The sequence below is a fragment of the Cebidichthys violaceus genome, unplaced genomic scaffold, assembly GCF_023349555.1.
Source record: "Cebidichthys violaceus isolate CVI_PGR_0920_01 unplaced genomic scaffold, fCebVio1.0.p SCAF_27, whole genome shotgun sequence".
Classification (NCBI taxonomy): domain Eukaryota; kingdom Metazoa; phylum Chordata; class Actinopteri; order Perciformes; family Stichaeidae; genus Cebidichthys; species Cebidichthys violaceus.
Genome location: NW_027176450.1, coordinates 2,797,170 through 2,822,742, shown reverse-complemented (window position 1 = coordinate 2,822,742; position 25,573 = coordinate 2,797,170). Strand labels below are relative to the sequence as shown.

Below are 25,573 nucleotides of genomic sequence, written 5' to 3'. Positions count from 1 at the left end.
TCACAATCAGAATTTCAAAACATACATTACAAATAATTTATAAATAAGACAAACGCATTCCGCAGGTAGAAATCGGTCCACAGAATACCACAGACTGTATATAAATACTCCATGCAGTTTGTTAAACAGGTAGCAGGCTACAGAGAGGAAACACCTCTACTCTGGCTGAGATAATTGTCTTTATTAGCATTAGTACAGTGCATGTGTGCAGGGATTCATGTTGATGAATATGAATAGACAGTGACGATCTTTTCGTTTCATTTTATATGTAATTATTTACTTCGAACATGTAACAAATAAGTAAAAAACAGAACAAAAGAATACGAAATGAAATGAACAGTAAATAGCAAACTGTCAATGAATAAATTATTGTTCTCAACAAGAAGAACCATCAGTAAAAAAACAAAAACAAGCTAGGCTTATTAAGAGATTATTAAACTGTTATAGCAAATTATAGCCGAACCGTTGAATCCACATTATTGCAAAAAGTAAATATTGATATTAAAGAGTTTCATTGATATTGCACGAGTGAATTATCCGTTTCTACTGAAGCATGTTGATTGTTAAGTGCGACAGCAGCAGGAAGGAAGGAGCTCTGGTTTCTCTCCTTCACACCTCGAGTGAAGCAGCCTCTCACAGAAGAAGCTCTTCATAAAGCCTGCACGCGATCAAGCAACAGATTTCATGAGGTCATGGAAAAGTGGTTAGGAATAGACGTTAGGAGGTCATTTTTGGACTTTTCGACCGCAGCCCTGGAATGTACCCCCGCAGGGACTTTTTTTTTTTTTTTTTTTTTTAACCGTTGAACCGTAACCTGGCTTTGGCCATAACTGATGGGAGTTATTTACGACAGTTCAGATCGGAAGCCGACTCAGGATGCCAGTGTGTGCGCGAACTTCGACATGGGGACTTTTTATTTTGGAGGGTCTCTGCAGGAGTAAACAGCGTTTCCTTCGGCCCAGCAAGGCAGCGTTTCATTTCTACTGCAGTGGCGTTTTGCCGAAACGTGTACCGTTTGGCCGTGTGATAAACCCATTCACTTCCAGGTTCGGTTCAAGAGTTGACGATCAGGTGTCCAGGCAAATCAGCATGTCGTCCACTGCGATGTCTCAGAGAATGGTTTGGGTGGACCTAGAGGCAAGTTATAGGGCTAAAACCGGCTTGTATCTGTGTAGTTATCTGTGTTTGCTAACATAAGCTAATAACATTTACCACACCAAGCTAACCAGATGTAGACCAAATGATGCTGGTGAGTATCAGTAGTGCGTTGCAATGTGCATAACTTAGAATGTGCTAAGTAACGTAATCTGGGGACTATGGTTTAACGTTACATGTAACGCTTACATTATGCAATTTAACTGTCACGTGTACTGAATAACGTTACTGGTGTGTTCCGGTTTAGTTTTGAATTGGCAACCTGACATCCTGCCTTCCTCGCTTATGCTAACGTGAACGTTACATGGCGATATAAAGAGCTATAGTTAGGCTGTGGGCTGTTACATGTTAGCTGAGGCTTCACAACATCTCCATCATGCTCTGCGTTCTCAAAGACGCTAATCTAACTAACTCTAGTTTACTGTAGTTTGTAGCAACGCAACGTAAATTAAAGCTGCAAGCAGCATTGATCGGGCCCTCGCAACGTCACACAAGTCGAGGGTACTGGCAGGACTCTGGTTGATGCGGCAATGCATTTCTGTGACCATCATACACTGCATGCACAAGTTAGATGATATTTCCTGCGTCGACCAGCAGCATAGCAAGAGCATGTTGCCAGGTCTTAAGCCTCAAATGTTTTGAGTGTACCTCCGATAGAATCATAAATGTAAGCCTGTTAAGATCATTAAGAAAATGAACGTGTGAATGTGCTTCAGTATTTGTAACATAACAGACTGTCAGGTTACTGGGATGGAGTTCAACTCCCTGCAGTGTCCTACTGATTGTATTTGGACTTACATGAAAGTTAACAGAACAGCAGTGTCATTTGTTTTTACTTGAACACTTTAATTTGACACTGTTTTCATTTTAAGCTCTTCTGTAACTTTAGATTGTAGTGTGAAGCATTCATTGTAACATTTAACCTGATTCTCATGTAGAAGCTCTAGACAGATCATTTATACTAATGCCCACTGACATGGTTTGAAAAACACTGTTGATTAACTTTTGTTCTCCAAGCATCTTAGTTTGCACATATTTAGATCAGAGAAGTCTTTTTCTCATGGTGTGCCCACAAACCCTGTTTGGGCCGCTGTTATTATAGAATTCTGTTTACATCCGTGGTTGCCAGTAGGTGGCGCTATGACTATGAGTTAATATTGGCATGCAGAAGTCCTAAAATCACGACAGCAATCAAGCATGTCAAGTTTGGGGCAGTTTTGACAAAGTAAGGTTGATTTACAAAAGCTTGATGGATGATGGCGAATCATGTAAAATTGCCGCGACACCAAGTCCATGTTATCCGATGAAACATCAAGCTTTTAGTAACTTTTAATCGTTAAGGTCTTTAGGTTGTTCTGACCAAATTCTAAGCTGATCGGATTATTTCCCTAGGAGGAGTTCGTAGTGCAGCACCTGGAAAAGGAAATAAAACCACAAGAAATTCATACAAAATTCAAATTGGTGACTTCCGGTTGGGTTTAGAGCATGGACCCCTAAGACTTTTTTTTAAGTCTACATGTGATACACCTGCTTACTTAATTTCATTCATCTAGGTGAAACGTACTGCGAGGGCTGCATCGTCGAAATATTGTAGGGGGCGCTATCGAGCCGAGTTGCCACTCTGAAGCATTAAAATCACATCAGATAACTACATTCAGGATTTTAAATGTGTGTGACAAGTTTGATTTTGTTTTGAGTATTTTTAGCCCCTCAAAAACACCTTTGTTTTTCATGGCGAGGAATGCATCGCCACGGCAACGGCATTTCACGAAACAACAAGCTTTGAGTAATTTTTAATCACAAAGGTCTTTAGATTGTTCTGACCAAATTCTAAGTTGATCTGATTAGTTCCCTGGGAGGAGTTCGTTAAAGTAGAGCGCCTGGAAATTGCAAAAACGACACTAGAAATTCAGACTAAATTCAAAATGGCTGACTTCCGGTTGGGTTTAGGGCATGGCCCCAAGAGACTTTTATTTAAGTCCACATGTGATACATGTGCCTACCAAATTTTGTTAATCTATGTGAAACGTACTGCGAGGGCTGCTTTGTCGAAATTTTGTAGGGGGCGCTATTGAGCCGATTTAACACTCTGATTGAATAAAATCATATTATAGAACTACATTTTGGCCTTGTGATCTGTGTGTCAAGTTTGCTTGTGTTTCGAGCTTTTTTAACCTCTCCAAATGACCATCGTTTTTCACGGCGAAGACTGCGTTACCACGGCAACGGCGTTCGACGAAACATCAAAAGCTTAGAGAACTGGCATTATGAACTTCTTACATTTGTGTGGAACAAATTTGATGTTGATCTGATTTTCCAACTAAGAGAAACAAGCCAAAGTATAAAGACTTTAACTTACTGTTGCCAGTAGGTGGCGCTATGACTATGATTCAAAATTGGCTTGCAGATGTCTTCAGGCCTGGAGTTTAATCAAACGTGAAATCTGGTAAAGATCTGATGATGCGGAGTCGAGTTACATCAGTTTATTCGTTCATGGCGAAGGATCGAAATTCGCAGAGCCGCCACGTCGCCACGCTTTGACAACTTCCTACAATTTTCACAAGGAAGCATTATCAAGGTCTTAAGGCTTTTGTGACAAAATTTGAGAGGGATCCGATTAATCTGTGAGCAGTAGGGTGTCAAAGTACACAACCTATGACTTCCTGTTGCCACTAGGTGGCGCTATTACTATGATTCAAAATTGTCATATACATGTGTTCAGGGTCAGGATGTTATGACATCTGAGAAATTTGGAGCAGATTAGGCAATGTACAGCCGAGTTACAACAACTTCCTGTTTCATGGCGAATGGTGTTTTTTTGCCGCCACGCCACGGACACATAGTTCGATAACTTTTTGATCTTTGAGTATCGCTTCACTGCCAAGGTCTCAAGAGCATACTGACCAAATCTGAAGGCAATCGGGTTTAATCTCTAGGAGGAGTTCGTTAAAGTACGGCGCCTTGAAACGGTCCAAAAACGTCATAAAATTCAAAATGGCCGACTTCCTGTTTGGTTTAGGATATACCTCCTTTTGACTTTTTTGTGCGTCCCATCACGTTCCACATACCTACCAAATTTCATACAGCTAGGTGAAACCCAAAGTTGGGGCTACTCTGTAGGGGGCGCTATCGAGCCAAAATGTCATGCCGCAGCTGGACACCCCAATAATACTGGAATTTTCACCACGATTGAATTTTGTGCCAAATTTCAAAAGATTCCCAGTATCCCAAGCACCTCCTTTTTGCGATGAAACTGGTACGATAATAATAATAATAATAATAATAATAATAATAATAATAATAATAATAATAATAAAAAACATTAGAATAACAATAGGTCCTCCGCTCCGACTACGTCGGTGCTCGGGCCCTAAAAAACATTAGAATAACAATAGGTCCTCCGCTCCGACTACGTCGGTGCTCGGGCCCTAATGATGCACGGCGAGTACAAAAGAATATCCAGAAACATGCCTCTTTAAAATGTGTAACATCTGCTTATCGATACTAATGTGTAGACACTTGTAGGATATTACGGGTAAAGTTATGTGAATAACCTAGCAGAATTGAATAGTGGATGAGTGAAACACCTTTAAGATTAAGACGGCAAGTCTCGTTGACTTTAATTTACTACATCACACGTGGTCAACTAATATTTATTTCACTCCACCCCTGACAATAAACTATCCAAATGTCCTATTATGAGACACTGTGTTAGCTTATTAGGGCCCGAGCACCGACGTAGTCGGAGCGGAGGACCTATTGTTATTCTAATGTTTTTTATTATTATTATTAGGGCCCGAGCACCGACGTAGTCGGAGCGGAGGACCTATTGTTATTCTAATGTTTTTTATTATTATTAGGGCCCGAGGACCGACGTAGTCGGAGCGGAGGACCTATTGTTATTCTAATGTTTTTTATTATTAGGGCCCGAGCACCGACGTAGTCGGAGCGGAGGACCTATTGTTATTCTAATGTTTTTTATTATTATTATTATTATTAGGGCCCGAGCACCGACGTAGTCGGAGCGGAGGACCTATTGTTATTCTAATGTTTTTTATTATTATTATTATTATTATTATTATTATTATTATCGTACCAGTTTCATCGCAAAAAGGAGGTGCTTGGGATACTGGGAATCTTTTGAAATTTGGCACAAAATTCAATCGTGGTGAAAATTCCAGTATTATTGGGGTGTCCAGCTGCGGCATGACATTTTGGCTCGATAGCGCCCCCTACAGAGTAGCCCCAACTTTGGGTTTCACCTAGCTGTATGAAATTTGGTAGGTATGTGGAACGTGATGGGACGTACAAAAAAGTCAAAAGGAGGTATATCCTAAACCAAACAGGAAGTCGGACATTTTTAATTTTATGACGTTTTTGGACCGTTTCAAGGCGCCGTACTTTAACGAACTCCTCCTAGAGATTAAACCCGATTGCCTTCAGATTTGGTCAGTATGCTCTTGAGACCTTGGCAGTGAAACAATACTCAAAGATCAAAAAGTTATCGAATTATGTGTCCGTGGCGTGGCGGCAAAAAAACACCATTCGCCATGAAACAGGAAGTTGTTGTAACTCGGCTGTACATTGCCTAATCTGCTCCAAATTTCTCAGATGTCATAACATCCTGACCCTGAACACATGTATATGACAATTTTGAATCATAGTAATAGCGCCACCTAGTGGCAACAGGAAGTCATAGGTTGTGTACTTTGACACCCTACTGCTCACAGATTAATCGGATCCCTCTCAAATTTTGTCACAAAAGCCTTAAGACCTTGATAATGCTTCATTGTGAAAATTGTAGGAAGTTGTCAAAGCGTGGCGACGTGGCGGCTCTGCGAATTTCGATCCTTCGCCATGAACGAATAAACTGATGTAACTCGACTCCGCATCATCAGATCTTTACCAGATTTCACATGTTTGATTAAACTCCAGGCCTGAAGACATCTGCAAGCCAATTTTGAATCATAGTCATAGCGCCACCTACTGGCAACAGTAAGTTAAAGTCTTTATACTTTGGCTTGTTTCTCTAAGTTGGAATATCAGATCAAAATCAAATTTGTTCCACACAAATGTAAGAAGTTCATAATGCCAGTTCTCTAAGCTTTTGATGTTTCGTCGAACGCCGTTGCCGTGGTAACGCAGTCTTCGCCGTGAAAAACGATGGTCATTTGGAGAGGTTAAAAAAGCTCGAAACACAAGCAAACTTGACACACAGATCACAAGGCCAAAATGTAGTTCTATAATATGATTTTATTCAATCAGAGTGTTAAATCGGCTCAATAGCGCCCCCTACAAAATTTCGACGAAGCAGCCCTCGCAGTACGTTTCACATAGATTAACAAAATTTGGTAGGCACATGTATCACATGTGGACTTAAATAAAAGTCTCTTGGGGCCATGCCCTAAACCCAACCGGAAGTCAGCCATTTTGAAATTTGTATGAATTTCTAGTGTCGTTTTAGACATTTCCAGGGGCTCTACTTTAACGAACTCCTCCTAGGGAATTAATCAGATCGACTTCAAATTTGGTCAGTACAATCTAAAGATCTTTGTGATGAAAAGTTACTCAAAGGTTGTTGTTTCGTGAAAGGCCGTTGCCGTGGCGACGCATTCTTCGCCACGAAAAACAAAAGTGTTTTTGAGGGGCTAAAAATGCTCAAAACGTAACCAAACTTGTCAAACACATTTAAAATCCTGAATGTAGTTATCTGATGTGATTTTAATGCTTCAGAGCGGCAAGTTGGCTCGATAGCGCCCCCTACAATTTTTTGACGATGCAGCCCTCGCAGTACGTTTCACCTAGCTGTATAAAATTTGGTAAGCAGATGTATCACATGTAGACTTAACAAAAAGTCTAGGGGTTCATGCTCTAAACCCAACCGGAAGTCAGCCATTTTTAATTTTGTATGAATTTCTCCTGTTTTTTTCCATTTCCATGTGCTGTACTACGAACTCCTCCTAGGGAATTAATCCGATCAACTTAGAATTTGGTCAGAACAATCTAAAGACCGTAGCGATTAAAAGTTACTAAAAGCTTGAGGTTTCATCAAACAACATGGACTTGGTGTAGCAGCCATTTTACATGGTTCGCCATCATCCACCAAGCTGTTGTAACTCAACTGTACTTTGACAAAACTGTCCCAAACTTGACATGCTTGATTACCGTCATGATTTTAGGACTTTTGCATGCCAATATTAACTCATAGTCATAGCACCACCTACTGGCAACCACAGAAGTAAGCAGGATTCTTTAATTACAGCAGCCCAAACACTGAATTTATTTAAAGGGTTTGTGTGCACACCATGAGAAAAAGACTTCTCTGATCTAAATATGTGCAAACTAAGATGCTTGGAGAACAAAAGTTAATCAACAGTGTTTTTCAAACCATGTCAGTGGGCATTAGTATAAATGATCTGTCTAGAGCTTCTACATGAGAATCAGGTTAATTGTTACAATGAATGCTTCACACTACAATCTAAAGTTACAGAAGAGCTTAAAATGAAAACAGTGTCAAATTAAAGTGTTCAAGTAAAAACAAATGCCACTGCTGTTCTGTTAACTTTCATGTAAGTCCAAATACAATCAGTAGGACACTGCAGGGAGTTGAACTCCATCCCAGTAACCTGACAGTCTGTTATGTTACAAATACTGAAGCACATTCACACGTTCATTTTCTTAATGATCTTAACAGGCTTACATTTATGATTGTATCGGAGGTACACTCAAAACATTTGAGGTTTAAGACCTGGCAACATGGTCCTGCCAGTACCCTCGACGTGTGTGACGTTGCGAGGGCCCGATCAATACTGCTTGCAGCTTTAATTTGTTTTGTGCCTGCACCTGAAAATCTCTGAATAGCGAAGTGTATGTACTGGATGATCTATGCTGCTTGCATGTAAAAATAATAAGAACAAAATAAAATAATAAAATGTAATTAAAGCTGCAAGCAGCATTGATCGGGCCCTCGCAACTTCATGCACGTCGAGGGTACTTGTAGGACTCTGGTTGACGTGGCCATGCATTTCTGTGACCGTCATACACTGCGTGCACGAGTTAGATGATATTTCCTGCGTCGACCAGCAGCGTAGCAAGATCATGTTGCCAGGTCTTAAGCCTCAAATGTTTTGAGTGTACCTCCGACAAAATCATAAATGTAAGCCTGTTAAGATCATTAAGAAAATGAAAGTGTGTGAATGCGCTTCAGTGTTTGAAACATAACAGACTGTCAGTTTACTGGGATGGGGTTCAACTCCCTGCAGTGTCCTGCTGATTGTATTTGGACTTACATGACAGTCAACAGAACAGTAGTGTCATTTGCTTTTACTTGAACACTGTTTTCATTTTAAGCTCTTCTGTAACTTTAGATTGTAGTGTGAAGCATTCATTGTAACACTTAACCTGATTCTCATGTAGAAGCTCTGGACAGATCATTTATACTAATGCCCACTGACATGGTTGAAAACCACTGTTGACTAACTTTTGCTCTCCAAGCATCTTAGTTTGCACATATTTAGATCAGAGAAGTCTTTTTCTCATGGTGTGTCCACAAACCCTTTTATTAAGTTCAGTGTTTGGGCCGCTGTAATTATAGAATCCTGCTTACTTCTGTGGTTGCCAGTAGGTGGTGCTATGACTATGTTTCCGGTTGGGATTAGAGCCTGGACCCTTAAGACTTTTTTTAAAGTCTACATGTGATACATCTGCTTACCAAATTTTATACATCTAGGTGAAACGTACTGCGAGGGCTGCATCGTCGAAATATTCTAGGGGGCGCTATCGAGCCGACTTGCCACTCTGAAGCATTGAAATCTCATCAGATAACTACATTCAGGATTTTCAATGTGTTTGACAAGTTTGATTATGTTTTGAGTATTTTTAGCCCCTCAAAAACACCTTCGTTTTTCATGGCGAGGAATGCGTCGCCATGGCAACGGCCTTTCACGAAACAACAACCTTTGAGTAACTTTTAATCACAAAGGTCTTTAGATTGTTCTGACCAAATTCTAAGTTGATCTGATTAATTCCCTAGGAGGAGTTCGTTAAAATAGAGCCCCTGGAAATTACACTAGAAATTCATACAAAATTCAAAATGGCTGACTTCCGGTTGGGTTTAGGGCATGGCCCCAAGAGAAATTTAAGTCCACATGTGATACATGTGCCTACCAAATTCTGTTAATCTATGTGAAACTTACTGTGAGGGCTGCATCGTCAACATTTTTTAGGGGGTGCTATTGAGCCGATTTGCCACTCTGAACGAATAAAATCATATTATATAACTACAGTTTGGGCTTGTAATCTGTGTGCCAAGTTTGCTTACATTTCAAGCATTTTTAGCCTCTCAAAATTACCTTCGTTTTTCACAGCAAAGACTGCGTTGCCAAGGCAACGGCGTTCGACGAAACATCAAAAGCTTCATGAACTGGCATTATGAACTTCTTACATTTGTGTGGAACTAATTTGATGTTTATCTGATTTACCTACTAAGAGAAACAAGCCAAAGTATAAAGACTTTAACTTACTGTTGCCAGGAGATGGCGCTATGATTATGATTCAAAATTGAATGCAGATGTCTCCTGGAGTCTAATCAAACATGTGAAATCTGGTAAAGATCTGATGATGTGGAGTCGAGTTACATCAGTTTATTTGTTCATGGCGAAGGATCGAAATTCTCCGAGCCGCCACATCGCCGCCCTTCAACAACTTCGTACAATCTTTACAATGAAGCAATTATCAAGGTTTTAGCACTTTTCGGACAACATTTGAGAGGAATCTGATTAATCTGTGAGGAGCAGGATGTCAAAGTACAAAACTTACAACTTCCAGCTGCCACTAGTTGGCGCTATTACTATGATTCTAAATTGTCATATAAATGTGTTCAGGGTCAGGATGTTATGACATATGAGAGATTTGGAGCAGATTAGACAATGGTCGGCCGAGTTACCACGCCACTCCACGGATACATAGTTCGATAACTTTTTGATCTTTGAGTAACTTTTCACTGCCAAGGTCTCAAGAGCATACTGACCAAATCTGAAGCCAATCAGGTTAAATCTCTAAGAGAGGAGTTCGTTAAAGTACGGCGCCTTGAAACGGTCCAAAAACGTCATAAAATTAAAAATGGCCGACTTCCTGTTTGGTTTAGGACAGGGTCACTAATAGGCGGACCGCGGTTCGGATCCGGACCCAGATGCCGTTGTGTCCGGACCCAGGACCTAAAACCGATAGATAATTGAGAATTATTACATTTTGACGGAGCATTTTTATTTTAACCGGCGCAGCTTTTCCAGCCTTTACAGCACTTGTTCAGCGGCGTAAATCACATCACGTGATGCAGCGCAGCCAATCAAATATGGTTATTCTGACAAGTTTCCTGACTCGAGTGAGATGTACACACACGGGGGAGACGAGGAAAGAGAACGAGGAGTAGAAGAATTATTACGTGAGTCAGAGAAGTTATTTCACATGGCGTTCTCCAAAGAGAGAGAAGTGACCAGAGTCTTTAAACAATAATGAACAGACTCTTTCACAGGTTAATTCTTCCCACGGACAGTTTAAAACCAGTGTGTCTCATATGTTCAGAGACCGTGGCGATTATTGAAAGCGGTAATGTGAAGCGCCACTATGAGACAAAGCACAACTCTTTTGAGCAAACGTACCAACCCACATCTGAAATGAAGTCACAGATAATAAACAACCTAAGAGCCCAATATGATCAGAATCCTAACAGGTTAATTCACTGACCAACTATGATGTTAACAGAGAGAATAGAGCTGAAACAAGTAGTTTAATAACCACACATAAAGTCCATGCTCACACATTTCTCTTGTTAGAAGATGAAAAAAATATAATAATGTGGCATTTTTGATTGACATCACTTCACACCTGAATTAACTAAATTTAAAGCTGCAGGGCAATTCAGTGAAATTAATTTTTCTAAAATGAATTACTTCATTTTAACCTGAGGTGAAATTATTTTGTAACTATGCACCATTTCCTCTAAAATCTAATCTGAAATTAGACAAATTGTCTCATGAATGTGATTTGAAGTTAGCTCTTGCATGCGATTTTGAAGGGCTTTAATTTTGAAATGCTACATCAGAATGTCCTGGTTCTCTCTGAGTGACATCTTGAGGTGGTCTGCTATTAAGATGCACATTTTTCAAAAGCTTTCTGTTATGTCAGTTATTCTTTAATCCAGCCCTTATTTTACTTGAAATGAGAAGAACATTTATTTATGTATTTTTATGTATTATTTATAATCCATCCACTTAAATTTGAAAACTGAGAATAATAATTGTTAAAATATAATTGATGTGTACTTTCTTTATTTGATTTGACAGTTGTTGGCTACACAGAGATGTTGTTACTACTACTAGGCTTCTTGAATATATATATATACGGCACTAAATAGCGCAAGTTAGATATTATTGTAATGTTTCGGACCTTTGCCCGAGGAGATTTTCTCTATCTGGACCTTTTGGAATGTTAATTAAATACCCCTGGTTTAGGATATACCTCCTTTTGACTTTTTTTGTACGTCCCATCACGTTCCACATACCTACCAGATTTCATACAGCCAGGTGAAACCTAAAGTTGGGGCTACTCTGTAGGGGGCGCTATCGAGCCAATATGTCATGCCGCAGCTGGACACCCCAATCGAACTGGAATTTTCACCACGACTGAATTTCGTGCCAAATCTGAAAAAAATTCCCAGTATCCCAAGCACCTCCTTTTTGCGATGAAACTGGTACGATAATAATAATAATAAAAAACATTAGAATAACAATAGGTCCTCCGCTCCGACTACGTCGGTGCTCGGGCCCTAATAAGAACTGTAACAAGTAAAGTGATGCTGTTGTTGAGGACCAGACAGTGTTATAGCTAAGGCTTTGTGTTTCTTTTAGATGACAGGTCTGGACATTGAGACGGACCAGATCATTGAGATGGCCTGCATTATCACAGACTCTGACCTGAACATTTTGGCTGAGGTAATGTAAACATGAACACACTTCTCTTCTGTCTGGCATGTTAATTAAACTCATCTGTTATGGGTTTGCAGGGTCCCAACTTGATCATTAACCAGCCAAACGAGCTGCTGGAAGGGATGTCAGAGTGGTGTAAAGAGCATCATGGAAAGGTACGTCTTCTTTGTGGTCGGACGCTTGTAAGAAAAACAATGTAAAATCATTATTTTTGCACAGATCTCTTGGTTGCAAATTTGACCCATTTTGCACTTTTGGCAACACCGCAGTCAATGACAGGAAACAATTTAATTTTCATTCACAGTCCAAAGGACTCGTTTATCCGTCTATCCATCCATCTTCTATACCAGCTTACTCATGTTGACAGTCACATGGAGCTGGAAACTACCTCTGCATAATATGAGTACGAGTAGAATGCAAAGACACCATATTCAGGTCAGCAGTTTAATGCAGAACTAATACATAGTGATAACAATGCGAACTAGGGAAATGACTGAATGTGCTTTTTCCCTCTCCTTAAAGCAAATTCTGCATGTTTGAGTTTTCATTCTGACAGATTTCAGTAAAATGTCCGTCAACTTGGACACGTTTGTTGATTTTTCCTATTCTGCTGCGGTTAATGCAAACAAACATTTCTAATGAATTGGAATATAAATATTTGTTGGCCATGGCTTCCCATATAACTACATATCTTCACATCGTATAAGAACTTGGAGGGGAGGGTTTTGGCCACTAGATGGAGCAAGAAACCAGATTTAAGACATTACTTTTGGACTTATCTTGGACCAATGATTATTGTAAAATGAGTAGTCCTAGTGCCTGACGCTCAGTAAATCTATAATTTTTACAGTTTTGTTTGTTTATGGATTTTAAAAAAACAAGGTACAACATGTTTTGGCTGTGGTGTATTTTTTTCGAGATCCCGCCTCCTCAAACCCACTCACAGTGCTGACGTCTCGCCATTCCTATAGTTTGCTCCAGTTGAATATAATGATATGTGGGCTGTCGTTGTCATGTTCTAGCCTTCTGTGTTTCCGATTAAAGTGTTTTAATTATAATTCAACAAGGTCCATTTAGCAAGAATTCACTCTTGCAAAGGTCCAGAACATCACAATAATGTCTAACTTGCACTGTGATTTAGTCCCATATATATTGAAGTGAACAGTTGTATTAACGTCTGTATGTCGTCAACAAGTGAATGTCAAATCAAATTAAAGCTGCAAGCAGCATTGATCGGGCCCTCGCAACTTCATGCACGTCGAGGGTACTGGCAGGACTCTGGTTGATGCGCCCATGCATTTCTGTGACCATCATACACTGTGTGCACGAGTTAGATGATTTTTCCTGCGTCAACAAGCAGCGTAGCAAGATCATGTTGCCAGGTCTTAAGCCTCAAATGTTTTTAAGTGTACCCCCAATACAATCATAGATGTAAGCCTGTTAAGATCATTAAGAAAATGAATGTGCGTGAATGCGCTTCAATGTTTGAAACATAACAAACTGTCAGTTTACTGGGATTTGGTTCAACTCCCTGCAGTGTCCTGCTGATTGTATTTGGACTTACATGAAAGTTAACAGAACAGCAGTGTCATTTGCTTTTACGTGAACACTTCAATTTAACACTGTTTTCATTTTAAGCTCTTCTGTAACTTTAGATTGTAGTGTGAAGCATTCATTGTAACATTTAACGTGATTTTCATGTAGAAGCTCTGGACAGATCATTTATACTAATGCCCACTGACATGGTTTGAGAACCACTGTTGTCTAACTTTTGCTCTCCATGCATCTTAGTTTGCACATATTTAGATCAGAGAAGTCTTTTTCTCATGGTGTGCACACGAACCCTTTAAATAAATTCAGTGTTTGGGCTGCTGTAATTAAAGAATCCTGCTTACTTCTGTGGTTGCCAGTGGGTGGTGCTATGACTATGAGTTAATATTGGCATGCAGAAGTCCTAAAATCACGACGGCAATCAAGCATGTCAAGTTTGGGGCAGTTTTGACAAAGTAAGGTTGAGTTACAAAAGCTTGATGGATGATGGCGAATCATGTAAAATTGCCGCGACACCAAGTCCATGTTATCCGATGAAACATCAAGCTTTTAGTAACTTTTAATCGTTAAGGTCTTTAGGTTGTTCTGACCAAATTCTAAGCTGATCGGATTATTTCCCTAGGAGGAGTTCGTAGTGCAGCACCTGGAAAAGGAAATAAAACCACAAGAAATTCATACAAAATTCAAATTGGCTGACTTCCGGTTGGGTTTAGAGCATGGACCCCTAAGACTTTTTTTTAAGTCTACATGTGATACACCTGCTTACTTAATTTCATACATCTAGGTGAAACGTACTGCAAGGGCTGCATCGTCGAAATATTGTAGGGGGCGCTATCGAGCCGAGTTGCCACTCTGAAGCATTAAAATCACATCAGATAACTACATTCAGGATTTTAAATGTGTGTGACAAGTTTGATTTTGTTTTGAGTATTTTTAGCCCCTGAAAAACACCTTTGTTTTTCATGGCGAGGAATGCATCGCCACGGCAACGGCATTTCACGAAACAACAAGCTTTGAGTAATTTTTAATCACAAAGGTCTTTAGATTGTTCTGACCAAATTCTAAGTTGATCTGATTAGTTCCCTGGGAGGAGTTCGTTAAAGTAGAGCGCCTGGAAATTGCAAAAACGACACTAGAAATTCAGACTAAATTCAAAATGGCTGACTTCCGGTTGGGTTTAGGGCATGGCCCCAAGAGACTTTTATTTAAGTCCACATGTGATACATGTGCCTACCAAATTTTGTTAATCTATGTGAAACGTACTGCGAGGGCTGCTGTGTCGAAATTTTGTAGGGGGCGCTATTGAGCCGATTTAACACTGATTGAATAAAATCATATTGTAGAACTACATTTTGGCCTTGTGATCTGTGTCAAGTTTGCTTGTGTTTCGAGCTTTTTTAACCTCTCCAAATGACCATCGTTTTTCACGGCGAAGACTGCGTTACCACGGCCACGGCGTTCGACGAAACATCTAAAGCTTAGAGAACTGGCATTATGAACTTCTTACATTTGTGTGGAACAAATTTGATGTTGATCTGATATTCCAACTTAGAGAAACAAGCCAAAGTATAAAGACTTTAACTTACTGTTGCCAGTAGGTGGCGCTATGACTATGATTCAAAATTGGCTTGCAGATGTCTTCAGGCCTGGAGTTTAATCAAACATGTGAAATCTGGTAAAGATCTGATGATGCGGAGTCGAGTTACATCAGTTTATTCGTTCATGGCGAAGGATCGAAATTCGCAGAGTCGCCACGCTTCGACAACTTCCTACAATTTTCACAATGAAGCATTATCAAGGTCTTAAGGCTTTTGTGACAAAATTTGAGAGGGATCCGATTAATCTGTGAGCAGTAGGGTGTCAAAGTACACAACCTATGACTTCCTGTTGCCACTAGGTGGCGCTATTACTATGATTCAAAATTGTCATATACATGTGTTCAGGGTCAGGATGTTATGACATCTGAGAAATTTGGAGCAGATTAGGCAATGTACAGCCGAGTTACAACAACTTCCTGTTTCATGGCGAATGGTGTTTTTTTGCCGCCACGCCACGGACACATAGTTCGATAACTTTTTGATCTTTGAGTATCGTTTCACTGCCAAGGTCTCAAGAGCATACTGACCAAATCTGAAGGCAATCCGGTTTAATCTCTAGGAGCAGTTCGTTAAAGTACGGCGCCTTGAAACGGTCCAAAAACGTCATAAAATTCAAAATGGCCGCCTTCCTGTTTGGTTTAGGATATACCTCCTTTTGACTTTTTTGTGCGTCCCATCACGTTCCACATACCTACCAAATTTCATACAGCTAGGTGAAACCCAAAGTTGGGGCTACTCTGTAGGGGGCGCTATCGAGCCAAAATGTCATGCCGCAGCTGGACACCCCAATAATACTGGAATTTTCACCACGATTGAATTTTGTGCCAAATTTCAAAAGATTCCCAGTATCCCAAGCACCTCCTTTTTGCGATGAAACTGGTACGATAATAATAATAATAAAAAACATTAGAATAACAATAGGTCCTCCGCTCCGACTACGTCGGTGCTCGGGCCCTAATAATAATAATAATAATAATAATAATAATAATAATAATAATAATAATAATAATAATAATAATAAAAAACAATAAAAAATTTCTTAAGCTACAGAAACCGTTCAAATATGAAAATGTTCAGCTTTTTCAGGAGAGGGGTGCTATGTCTTTTTATGTTTCTAATCTTTCAACTTTTTTAATTATTAAGCATTTTGCAATTTTTTTTTGAATGGGATGTCTATGGAGAAACTTTTCAAATCCTCTTAAACTTGCTCAACTCTCAGATCATTCTACTTCCTCATACTTTCAGCTACAGACACCATTTAAACTTTCAAATGTTGAGAAAACCCTGATCAATGATTGTATGTTATAATCATTTTGATATCTTTTATACTTTTTGAGCTGTAGCAATTTTGCTTTTATGTGTTTTTCAGTCCTTTTCTGCTTTTATAATGGGTGTGTATTGCGCAGCTTAGAGTGCGTGATGTCATCGCTAGAGTGAAGAGAAGCCTGAGATTTCTGTGAAAAAAATATTTGTCTTTTGCGACTGACTCCTCAATTTTCACTCTACATGCATAATTTTTGGATGGAAACGTAGCTAATCTTGTCCTTGTCGTAGACATATGACTATGGAATCTCACAGATTTACACATTTGGCACAAAAGCCTTTACTTGAGAGGAAAACCAACTTTCTCCTCCATAGACCCCAATGTTAAAACGTACTTCAAAAAAGTCTTGCACAGACAACCGTACCCCATTTCTAAATCGCCATTGAAGCCACTTTTTTTTACACTACAGACACAATTTTCACATGATCTGTTCTTCAAGTCATCCTCCCTCTTGAGTATTCATTTTGGAGCAATAGGGGCTATGGTTATGGTGTTTTTTGGGTTTTGTTTGACAGGTGTTTTCCAGTTTTTTTCTCATGAAAAGGCGGCAGGCTCACAGGTGTTCGTGCTTGAGCTAATTACTGATGTTTATAAACACACAGACTCACAGACTCTCCAACTGCTGCGTCGTCACCATGGGAACCAATGACACACACACACACACACACACACACACACACTTTCTCTGTCTGTCTGTCTCTCTCTACACACTCAGTACATATAACTGTCTGTCTGCCTGTCTCACTCACTCACTCAGTACATATAACTGTCTGTCTGCCTGTCTCACTCAATCACTCAGTACATATAACTGTCTGTCTGCCTGTCTCACTCACTCACTCAGTACATATAACTGTCTGTCTGCCTATCTCACTCACTCACTCAGTACATATAACTGTCTGTCTGCCTGTTTCTCTCTCCAAATCACTCAGTCAATGTAACTGTCTGCCTGTCTCTCTCTCCCACACACTCAGTCCATCTGACTGTCTGTCTGCCTGTCTCTCTCTCCCACTCAGTACATATAACTGTCTGCTCTTCTCACTCAATCCAGATGACTGTCTGTCCACCTGTCTCACTCACTCACTCAGTACATATAACTGTCTGTCTGCCTGTCTCACTCACTCAGTTCATATAACTGTCTGTTTGCCGGTCTCACTCACTCACTCAGTTCATATAACTGTCTGCCTGTCTCTCTCTCCCACACACTCAGTCCATCTAACTGTCTGTCTCTCTCTCCCACACACTCAGTCCATCTAACTGTCTGTCTGCCTGTCTCTCTCTCCCACACACTCAGTCCATCTAACTGTCGGTCTGCCTGTCTCTCTCCCACTCACTCAGTACATATAACTGTCTGTCTGCTCTTCTCATTCAATCCAGATGACTGTCTGTCCTCCTGTCTCCCTCACTCACTCAGTACATATAACTGTCTGTCCACCTGTCTCACTCACTCACTCACTCAGTACATATAACTGTCTGTCTGCCTGTCTCACTCACTCACTCACTCAGTTCATATAACTGTCTGTTTGCCGGTCTCACTCACTCACTCAGTTCATATAACTGTCTGTCTGCCTGTCTCTCTCTCCCACACACTCAGTCCATCTAACTGTCTGTCTGCCTGTCTCTCTCTTCCACACACTCAGTCCATCTAACTGTCTGTCTGTCTCTCTCTCTCCCACACACTCAGTCCATCTAACTGTCTTTCTGCCTGTCTCTCTCTCCCACACACTCAGTCCATCTAACTGTTGGTCTGCCTGTCTCTCTCTCCCACTCACTCAGTACATATAACTGTCTGTCTGCTCTTCTCACTCAATCCAGATGACTGTCTGTCCTCCTGTCTCCATCACTCACTCAATACATATAACTGTCTGTCTGCCTGTCTCACTCACTCACTCACTCAGTTCATATAACTGTCTGTTTGCCGGTCTCACTCACTCACTCAGTTCATATAACTGTCTGTCTGCCTGTCTCTCTCTTCTACACACTCAGTCCATCTAACTGTCTGTCTGTCTGTCTGTCTGTCTCTCTCTCCCACACACTCAGTCCATCTAACTGTCTGTCTGCCTGTCTCTCTCTCCCTCCCACACACTCAGTCCATCTAACTGTTGGTCTGCCTGTCTCTCTCCCACTCACTCAGTACATATAACTGTCTGTCTGCCTTTCTCACTCTCTCACACTCATTCATTCAGTCTCTCTATCTCTGTCTTCCTGTCATTCTGTGTTTCTCTCTCTGTCTTTCTTTCTGTCTCTCCCTCTCTCCCTCTGGCTCTCTCTCTGCTACCACTACTGCTGCTATTCATGCTACTACCAGTACCAATACTACTACAGCTATTAGTACGATTGCTACTAGTACTAATACTACTGCTATCACTTCAAATACTGCCATTACTATTACTACTTCTTCTACTACTGTTATATTAAATACTACGACCACTACTACAGCTATTACTACGACTACTGATACTACTACTTATACTGCTTCTTCTAATTACTCATACTTCTACTACTAATAATACTACTACAACTACAACTTCTACTACTACAAATATCACTACTGCTGACATTTTTTAAGCCACAGAAGCTGTTCGAATATCAAAATATTCAGCTTTTTCAGGAGAGGGGTGATATTTTTCATATTTGTAATCTTTAAACTTTTTGAATTATTAAGCTTTTTGCAATTTGTTTTGAATGGGATATCTATGGAGAAAATCTTCAAATCCTGTTAAACTTCTTCCAACGCATTTTCAGCAGGAAATGCATTTTCTAGTTATTATTCTTATTCTCCAACTTCCACATCAGAGTTTGCCGCGAAACTAGTCCCACAGCGTTGCCAACACCTGCTCAAAAAGTAATTCAACACGTGCGGCTTGATCGGGAATCGTGAGCTATGACTTTTATAAGAAATTCGCCCAGCGGTTTCCCCGAAAATCGCGATCTACGATGAAAAATCGGCCCATTGACTTGAATGGGATTTCGGCGTGAAGAAAGCAAAAAAAACACTTAACTTTGGACCCATATTGACCAGCCATACTTTAACGTAGAAACATGATTCAAAGTTTAAAACGTAGACAAATTGATGGACATTATTGAGCCAAATGGACATTTTGCTAGCTAGCATAGTTTTCATGAAGTCACCGATTTAGTTTCAGCAAAACTTTGGGTCTGTTTCAGATTGTATAATGGGTGTGTATTGCGCAGCTCGTTAAGTGCTAGAGTGATGACATCACGGTCAGAGTGAAGCAGAGCAGGAAAATGTTCTGTGATTTTTCCAAACAAATTGCTCCCATTCCCACAATTTTTACTCTTTATACACCATTTTTGGCCAAAAAGCTTGGAAATCTTGTGCTGGTCGCAACAAAGTGTCTATGGAATCCAACGGACTTACACATTTGGCTCAAACAGCCGTGGAGCGACATGAATTCCAACCGACTGCTGCATTAGACCCCATGTTAAATCAGAAAAGAAATTTGTCAAAGAAAGCAGACGGTACCAGTTTTGTAACTTGCGCTGGCGCTCACATTTATAACACTATGAACATAAAAAACATACCAGGGCGTTCGGCAGAGTCTTATCTCTCTCACGGTGCAATTATTTTATTGATTGGACTCATGGTTTTGGTATAAAGTGCATTTGTTTGACAGGTGTTTTCCAGTGTTTTCTCATGAAAAGTCTGCCAAGCTCACAGGTGTTCTTAATTCAGCTAATTACTGATGTTTATAAACAAACAGACTCACAGACTCTCCAGGCCCTGCGTCGTCACCATGGCAACCAGTGACACGCACGCACGCGCTCTCTCTCTGTCTGTCTGTCTGTCTGTCTCTACACAGAAGGATTTACAAATAAATATGACTCACAAATGCATTCAGAACAAATATATTTCTGCATTTGTATGTATTTGTGTGTGGATGTTTTCTATTTGTTTGTGGATTTGTGTGTATTTGTTTGTGGATGTTTTCTATTTGTTTGTGGATTTGTGTGTATTTGTTTGTGGATCTCTTCACATTTGTTGGTGGGTTTTTTGAGACTCCCCTGCCTGGCCGGATTCACAAATACGTTTTTTTTAACATGGACCTATCTGTAGCCAATCAGATGTCAGTTGTTTGGGGCGATGCGTTTGAGGCGACGCGTTTGGAGCGACGCGTTTGAGGCGTTTGAGGCGACGCGTTTGGGGCGACGCGTTTGGGGCGTTTGGGGCGACGCGTTTGAAGCGACGCGGTTGGCGCGATGTTCCTCTTGTCATCACTGACGTCCTGTTGTTGTTGAATCAGGAAGTACAAACTGTAGCCGTCTGTGTTCACCCAGAGCTCTACAGGGACGTGTGGTCAGGGTGTGATGATGAAATGTAAAAAACAAATAATGCTAAAATAAAATACATATTAATATTTCTCTACTGATCTGCGCTATAAATGTAATTTCTGTATTATTCCAAACATTTTTATAATCAAAATCTCTGAATTAGCGCATGTCCTGTTCAAACAGAGAGGAGACAGTGAGGTGAGGCAGTGACCAGCTGTTCCTCACCTCAGACTGTGAATCCCTCACTAACTGGGTTGAGCGCGTGCCTTTTGCTGTCTCATTCCTGCACACACTGTAATATTTGTAGACACTTTTATTATATGTCCTTTCTTTCCATAGAATAGGTACTGTATTTCATGTCTGTGTAGAACATATTTAGTGTTGCTGATCTGACATTAAGGGGAGGCAAACACTACTCTGCCTCAATGAAGGGGGCATGCGAGAGCCCAAGGCTCGGGTTTATCGCGTCAATTAACACAGAGCAGATCGACCCAGGCAGGAAGTCAGACACCGATAAGGGATAGAGCATCCGGTAAGTTTTCAAAATAAAAGCGTCAGCTTTAACTTGGTTTAACTTTTTCAAGAGTATGAATCTAAAATGCAGAAAAGAGAGAAGCATTATCTCAATCGAACCTCAACGATACTGCCGGTAACATCAGCGTTTATGTATATATTGCGACGTCTTCGGGCAGTAGAAGCCACACTGTCAAAATTTCTTGCGAAATTTTCTAGTTAATGTTAGGATTCTGATCATATTGGGCTGTACCTTCATTTCAGATGTGAGTGTTAGCTCAAAAGAGTTTTGCTTTGTCTCGTAGTGTGGTTTCACATCGCCGCTTCCTCACAGTCTCTGAACATATGACACCTACTGGTTTTGAACTGCCTGTGGGAAGAATTAACCTATAAGAGTCTGTTCATTCTTGGTTTAAGACTGGCAAATAACTTCTCTGACTACTCAGTCTGTGGCCAGTCTCTCCCTTGTGTGTAAATCTCACTTGAGTCATGAAGCTTGTCAGAATACACACATTTGATTGGCTGAGCTGCATCACGTGATGTGATTTAATACGTATGTAATTGGTCGGTGGGTTTCCTGGACCGCTGAACGAGTGCCTTAAAGGCTGGAAAAGTTGTGTCGGTTAAAATAGAAGCGCTCCGTCAAAATGTAATAATTCTCAATTCTCTATCGGTTGTACTGTAGGTCCAGGGTCCAGATACAACGATGTCTGGGTATGGATCTGAACCGCGGTCCGCCTATTAGTGACACCTGATCTAGACCGTCTAGGCCCGCCACAGCTTTATAATGAACTGAAAATATTATTACACTTTAATCTCGGGGGGGGTTAGGGACGGATGGTCGCTGTGGGAGGATCCCGTCATGGAACTATGCAATACACATTCCTACCAATGTGTACACACTATTCCAATGATTTACAGGGGACGGTTATGCGCCAAGCTATGCTGCAAGTGTGCCATGAAAGGCAGACAAGAAGAAGAGTGTGCTACTAGCAAGTGTGTTGCAGACTGTATCTGTTAAAAGTGTGCAGTGATATATGCAGACGGTGTAACTGTGTCTCAGTCAGGACTGACGCAGGCTGTACAGGACAGTAAAATCACCCTGGAACAAGCGGAGTATGAGTTCCTGTCCTTCGTCAGACAGCACACCCCGCCTGGACAGTGCCCCCTTGCTGGTGAGTTACTTTTCAGCATTAGCTGCAGAATTGTGATTTTACTCAACTATGTTGGCTCCTACAGTCATGTCCCATGATGCCTCTTCCTGCAGGTAACTCTGTGCATGCGGACAAGAGATTCCTGGACAAGTACATGCCACAGTTTATGTATCACCTTCACTACAGAATCATTGATGTTAGCACCATTAAGGAGCTTTGCAGGTCAGTATTTGTTTCACAAAGTTGCATAAGGATTTGTGTATTTTTTACATTAGTCTCTCACCTGTTCCCTGTACTTTTTTCTCAAGTACAGGGAACCGCTCATCTTATTAAAGCCTTGTTATTTACTCAACCATCCGTTTGCAAGTCAAAGGCCCAGTTTTAATATTGCATTGCTGGCTGTCTCTACTTAGCAGTACATCAGAAGAAATGTAAGATGGTATGGCGTTCTCTTCAATGTGACTATATTTTAGATAACTGGGTTTGTTTTTGTTCTTCTTTCAGACGGTGGTTTCCAGAGGAGTACAAAATGGTGCCTCACAAGAAAGCAGCCCACAGGTAAACAATCAAACAATGCATTGTGTTTTTTTTCTACTGAGGTTTTACTTTTGCAGCTTTGGCATTTGTTGCTGTCAATTACGATGCACTGGGGGGTGGGGGGGCTTCACTACAACAAAGTCAGATAAGGCAAACACAATCAGTCAAAACCATCACAGAGGTATAAGTTCAGAGTTAAAATGAATCAAAATGATCTTTTAAGGTTCAGAGGACTATAAATATGTCAATGAAAACCGTCAAACTGTGGTTTCCTCCTTCAGAGCCTTGGATGACATCCAGGAGAGCATTAAAGAGCTGCAGTACTACAGAGCCAACGTCTTCAAAGCCGCGACGGAGGAGAAGAAGCGCAAGATTGTAGAAAACAGAGGCAACAGCAACAGTTAGCACGTTTGAAGGAGGCTTCAATGTTGTGTTCCCTTATTTCTTCAAGAAAGCAGTTTCCCCAGTCAATTTGATTTATGTGATTGTTTTCATTGATTTTAGTTTTCATTTATATTTAGCTGCCCAATGATCCTTTGTTTCAGTGTTGGTCAAAAGTTAAATGTAGATGTTTCATCAAAGAGAGCAAGATTCTTATATAAATGTTGTGAAAGCATCAGGTTTTCATTAAAATTACATGAAACTGTAAAATCTGCTGTTCTGAGGCACTTTCTTGAAGAAAATCAAGTAAACTATGTCACAAAATCCACTTTAGAAAATTGCCTTTGCATTTGGTGTGAACGCAGCATAAGAGGTATTAAACCAAACATATCCGACTCATGAACTACTTATGGAAGAAAGAGGTTTTTTTCCACATTAAAGTTAAACAAAAATCCTATTCTTGGTCTCTGGACATTGGATTATTCAAACAGTACTGAGCAAAAGTAGTTCACAGTATATGTGCAAGTAGTTTCAGAAGTAATAAGTCCAAAAATATTAGAGTAGTAATAAACTTTAGACAAACATTAGATTACTCAAAAAGTACACATTAAAAGTAGCAGATTTTTTGAATTTGTTAAATTTTTTTATTTGACCAGATAAGTCAATTGAGAACCAGTTGTCATTTACAATGACGACCTGGCCAAAAAGTCGTTACAAACGAATAAAATATAGAAACATCTCAATCAATCTCATAGAAAAATGACAACATTGTAGTGGACTTAAGGACTTAATTCACGGGTTCCCTTTAAGGGAAAGAGAGTAACCATGGTGACGCAACGTCAGGTTGGGGATTAAAGGTGAGAAGGAAGTCGGTGTTTGTCATGTTTTGGGAATGGAAATAAACGGCAAAAGAGGTGTGCAGCCAAAAAGAGAAGTTGCTGTACGTGTTAATTTCGGGGCTCCTACAACATCATGTACTAAATAAATAAAAGAAAACTGTGTTCTCAACTCAAACAGTTGCAGTGATCAGAGACTATCGTTTGTAATGAGTTATTGGAGGAGGGTAACGGAATGAAGGTGTTGAGTTTTAGCTTCTTTTGCAACTCATTCCAATCGCTTGAGCATCAAACTGGAAAGAGAAGCGGACAAAAACGGTGAGGACTTTTGGAATGACCATGTTAATGAAATTGCTAGAGTGTTAAAAAATAGAAGACTCATAAATGACTTATGGAAGAAAGGGTTTTCATCCCACATCAAATTTAGATGATATTTCCGACGCACGTGGTGTGTTAAGGTGTGTCGTCCATCAATCAAAGGATTGGTGGTTCAATCTAGTCCTTCGGCAAGACACTTAAACCTCAAAATTGCTCCTGTGCTGGCGGTGAATGGCTATGAATGATTAGAGTTCTGATGGGCAGGTGGCACCTGCCATCAGTGTATGAATGGATGAATGATGGCATGTAATAAAATAAAGCACTTTGAGTGGTCGGAAGACTAGCGTTATACAAGTACAGTCCATTTTGTGAACCAGAGGGTCAGAAGGACTTTCAGTGGTACTGAAAGCTGTTTGCAAAACTTGCATGTAGTCATATGAAGTAGGGTTCTGGCTACCCTCTGCCCTTAGAAACCTCTGTATGTCACCTGCTGGACCTTTTAGACTTTGCAATATTCTCTGTCTCTTCACAGTCATTTTCTTTTTGGTTGATGTGAAGATCCAAGGAAAGATGGTGTCAGATGATGTAAAGATTGTAAAGCCCTCTGAGGCAAATTTGTGACATGAGCTATATAGATAAAATTGACTTGACTTAGTTTTGAGAAACCCCAGAAAGAGCACTGGGCTTTTTTTTTTTTTTATCCTAACCTTTGCCATGAGTGACCGGGATGCGGTGTTAAAGAAAACCCTACAGATGCTGAAGATCACCGGAAGATCTGGGTTATTTTTTATTACTCAGAAGTCGAGCCATTTTGGCTTCATTTGCCTTTAGGAAACTTTCATAGGAATGAACACCAACACTGTATCCAGTTGTCTCAGTGTTCGACTCTCTGCTCTATGCCATTTCTTCTCTCTGCCTCTTTCTAATCACC

General features: G+C 40.4%; 1 protein-coding gene across 1 annotated transcript; it reads left to right on the top strand.

Annotated features, from left to right (window-relative positions):
• The first annotated feature begins 602 nt into the window (after window positions 1–602).
• Window positions 603–23,758, top strand: smfn (small fragment nuclease). The gene is made up of 7 exons (XM_068721351.1): window positions 603–1,137; window positions 12,063–12,146; window positions 12,218–12,295; window positions 22,480–22,591; window positions 22,684–22,792; window positions 23,075–23,128; window positions 23,389–23,758. The coding sequence occupies exons 1-7, from the start codon at window positions 877–879 to the stop codon at window positions 23,510–23,512; spliced, it is 822 nt and encodes a 273-aa protein (XP_068577452.1). The 5' UTR covers window positions 603–876; the 3' UTR covers window positions 23,513–23,758.
• The last annotated feature ends 1,815 nt before the right edge of the window (window positions 23,759–25,573 follow it).

What these genes read in the sequence shown, in the direction of transcription:
- smfn (XM_068721351.1), top strand. Translation starts at nt 877, where the DNA reads ATGCCAGTGTGTGCGCGAACTTCGACATGGGGACTTTTTATTTTGGAG. An exon ending in TGGTTTGGGTGGACCTAGAG is followed by an intron (nt 1,138 to 12,062) that starts GCAAGTTATAGG and finishes TGTTTCTTTTAG; the next exon opens with ATGACAGGTCTGGACATTGA. An exon ending in ACCTGAACATTTTGGCTGAG is followed by an intron (nt 12,147 to 12,217) that starts GTAATGTAAACA and finishes ATGGGTTTGCAG; the next exon opens with GGTCCCAACTTGATCATTAA.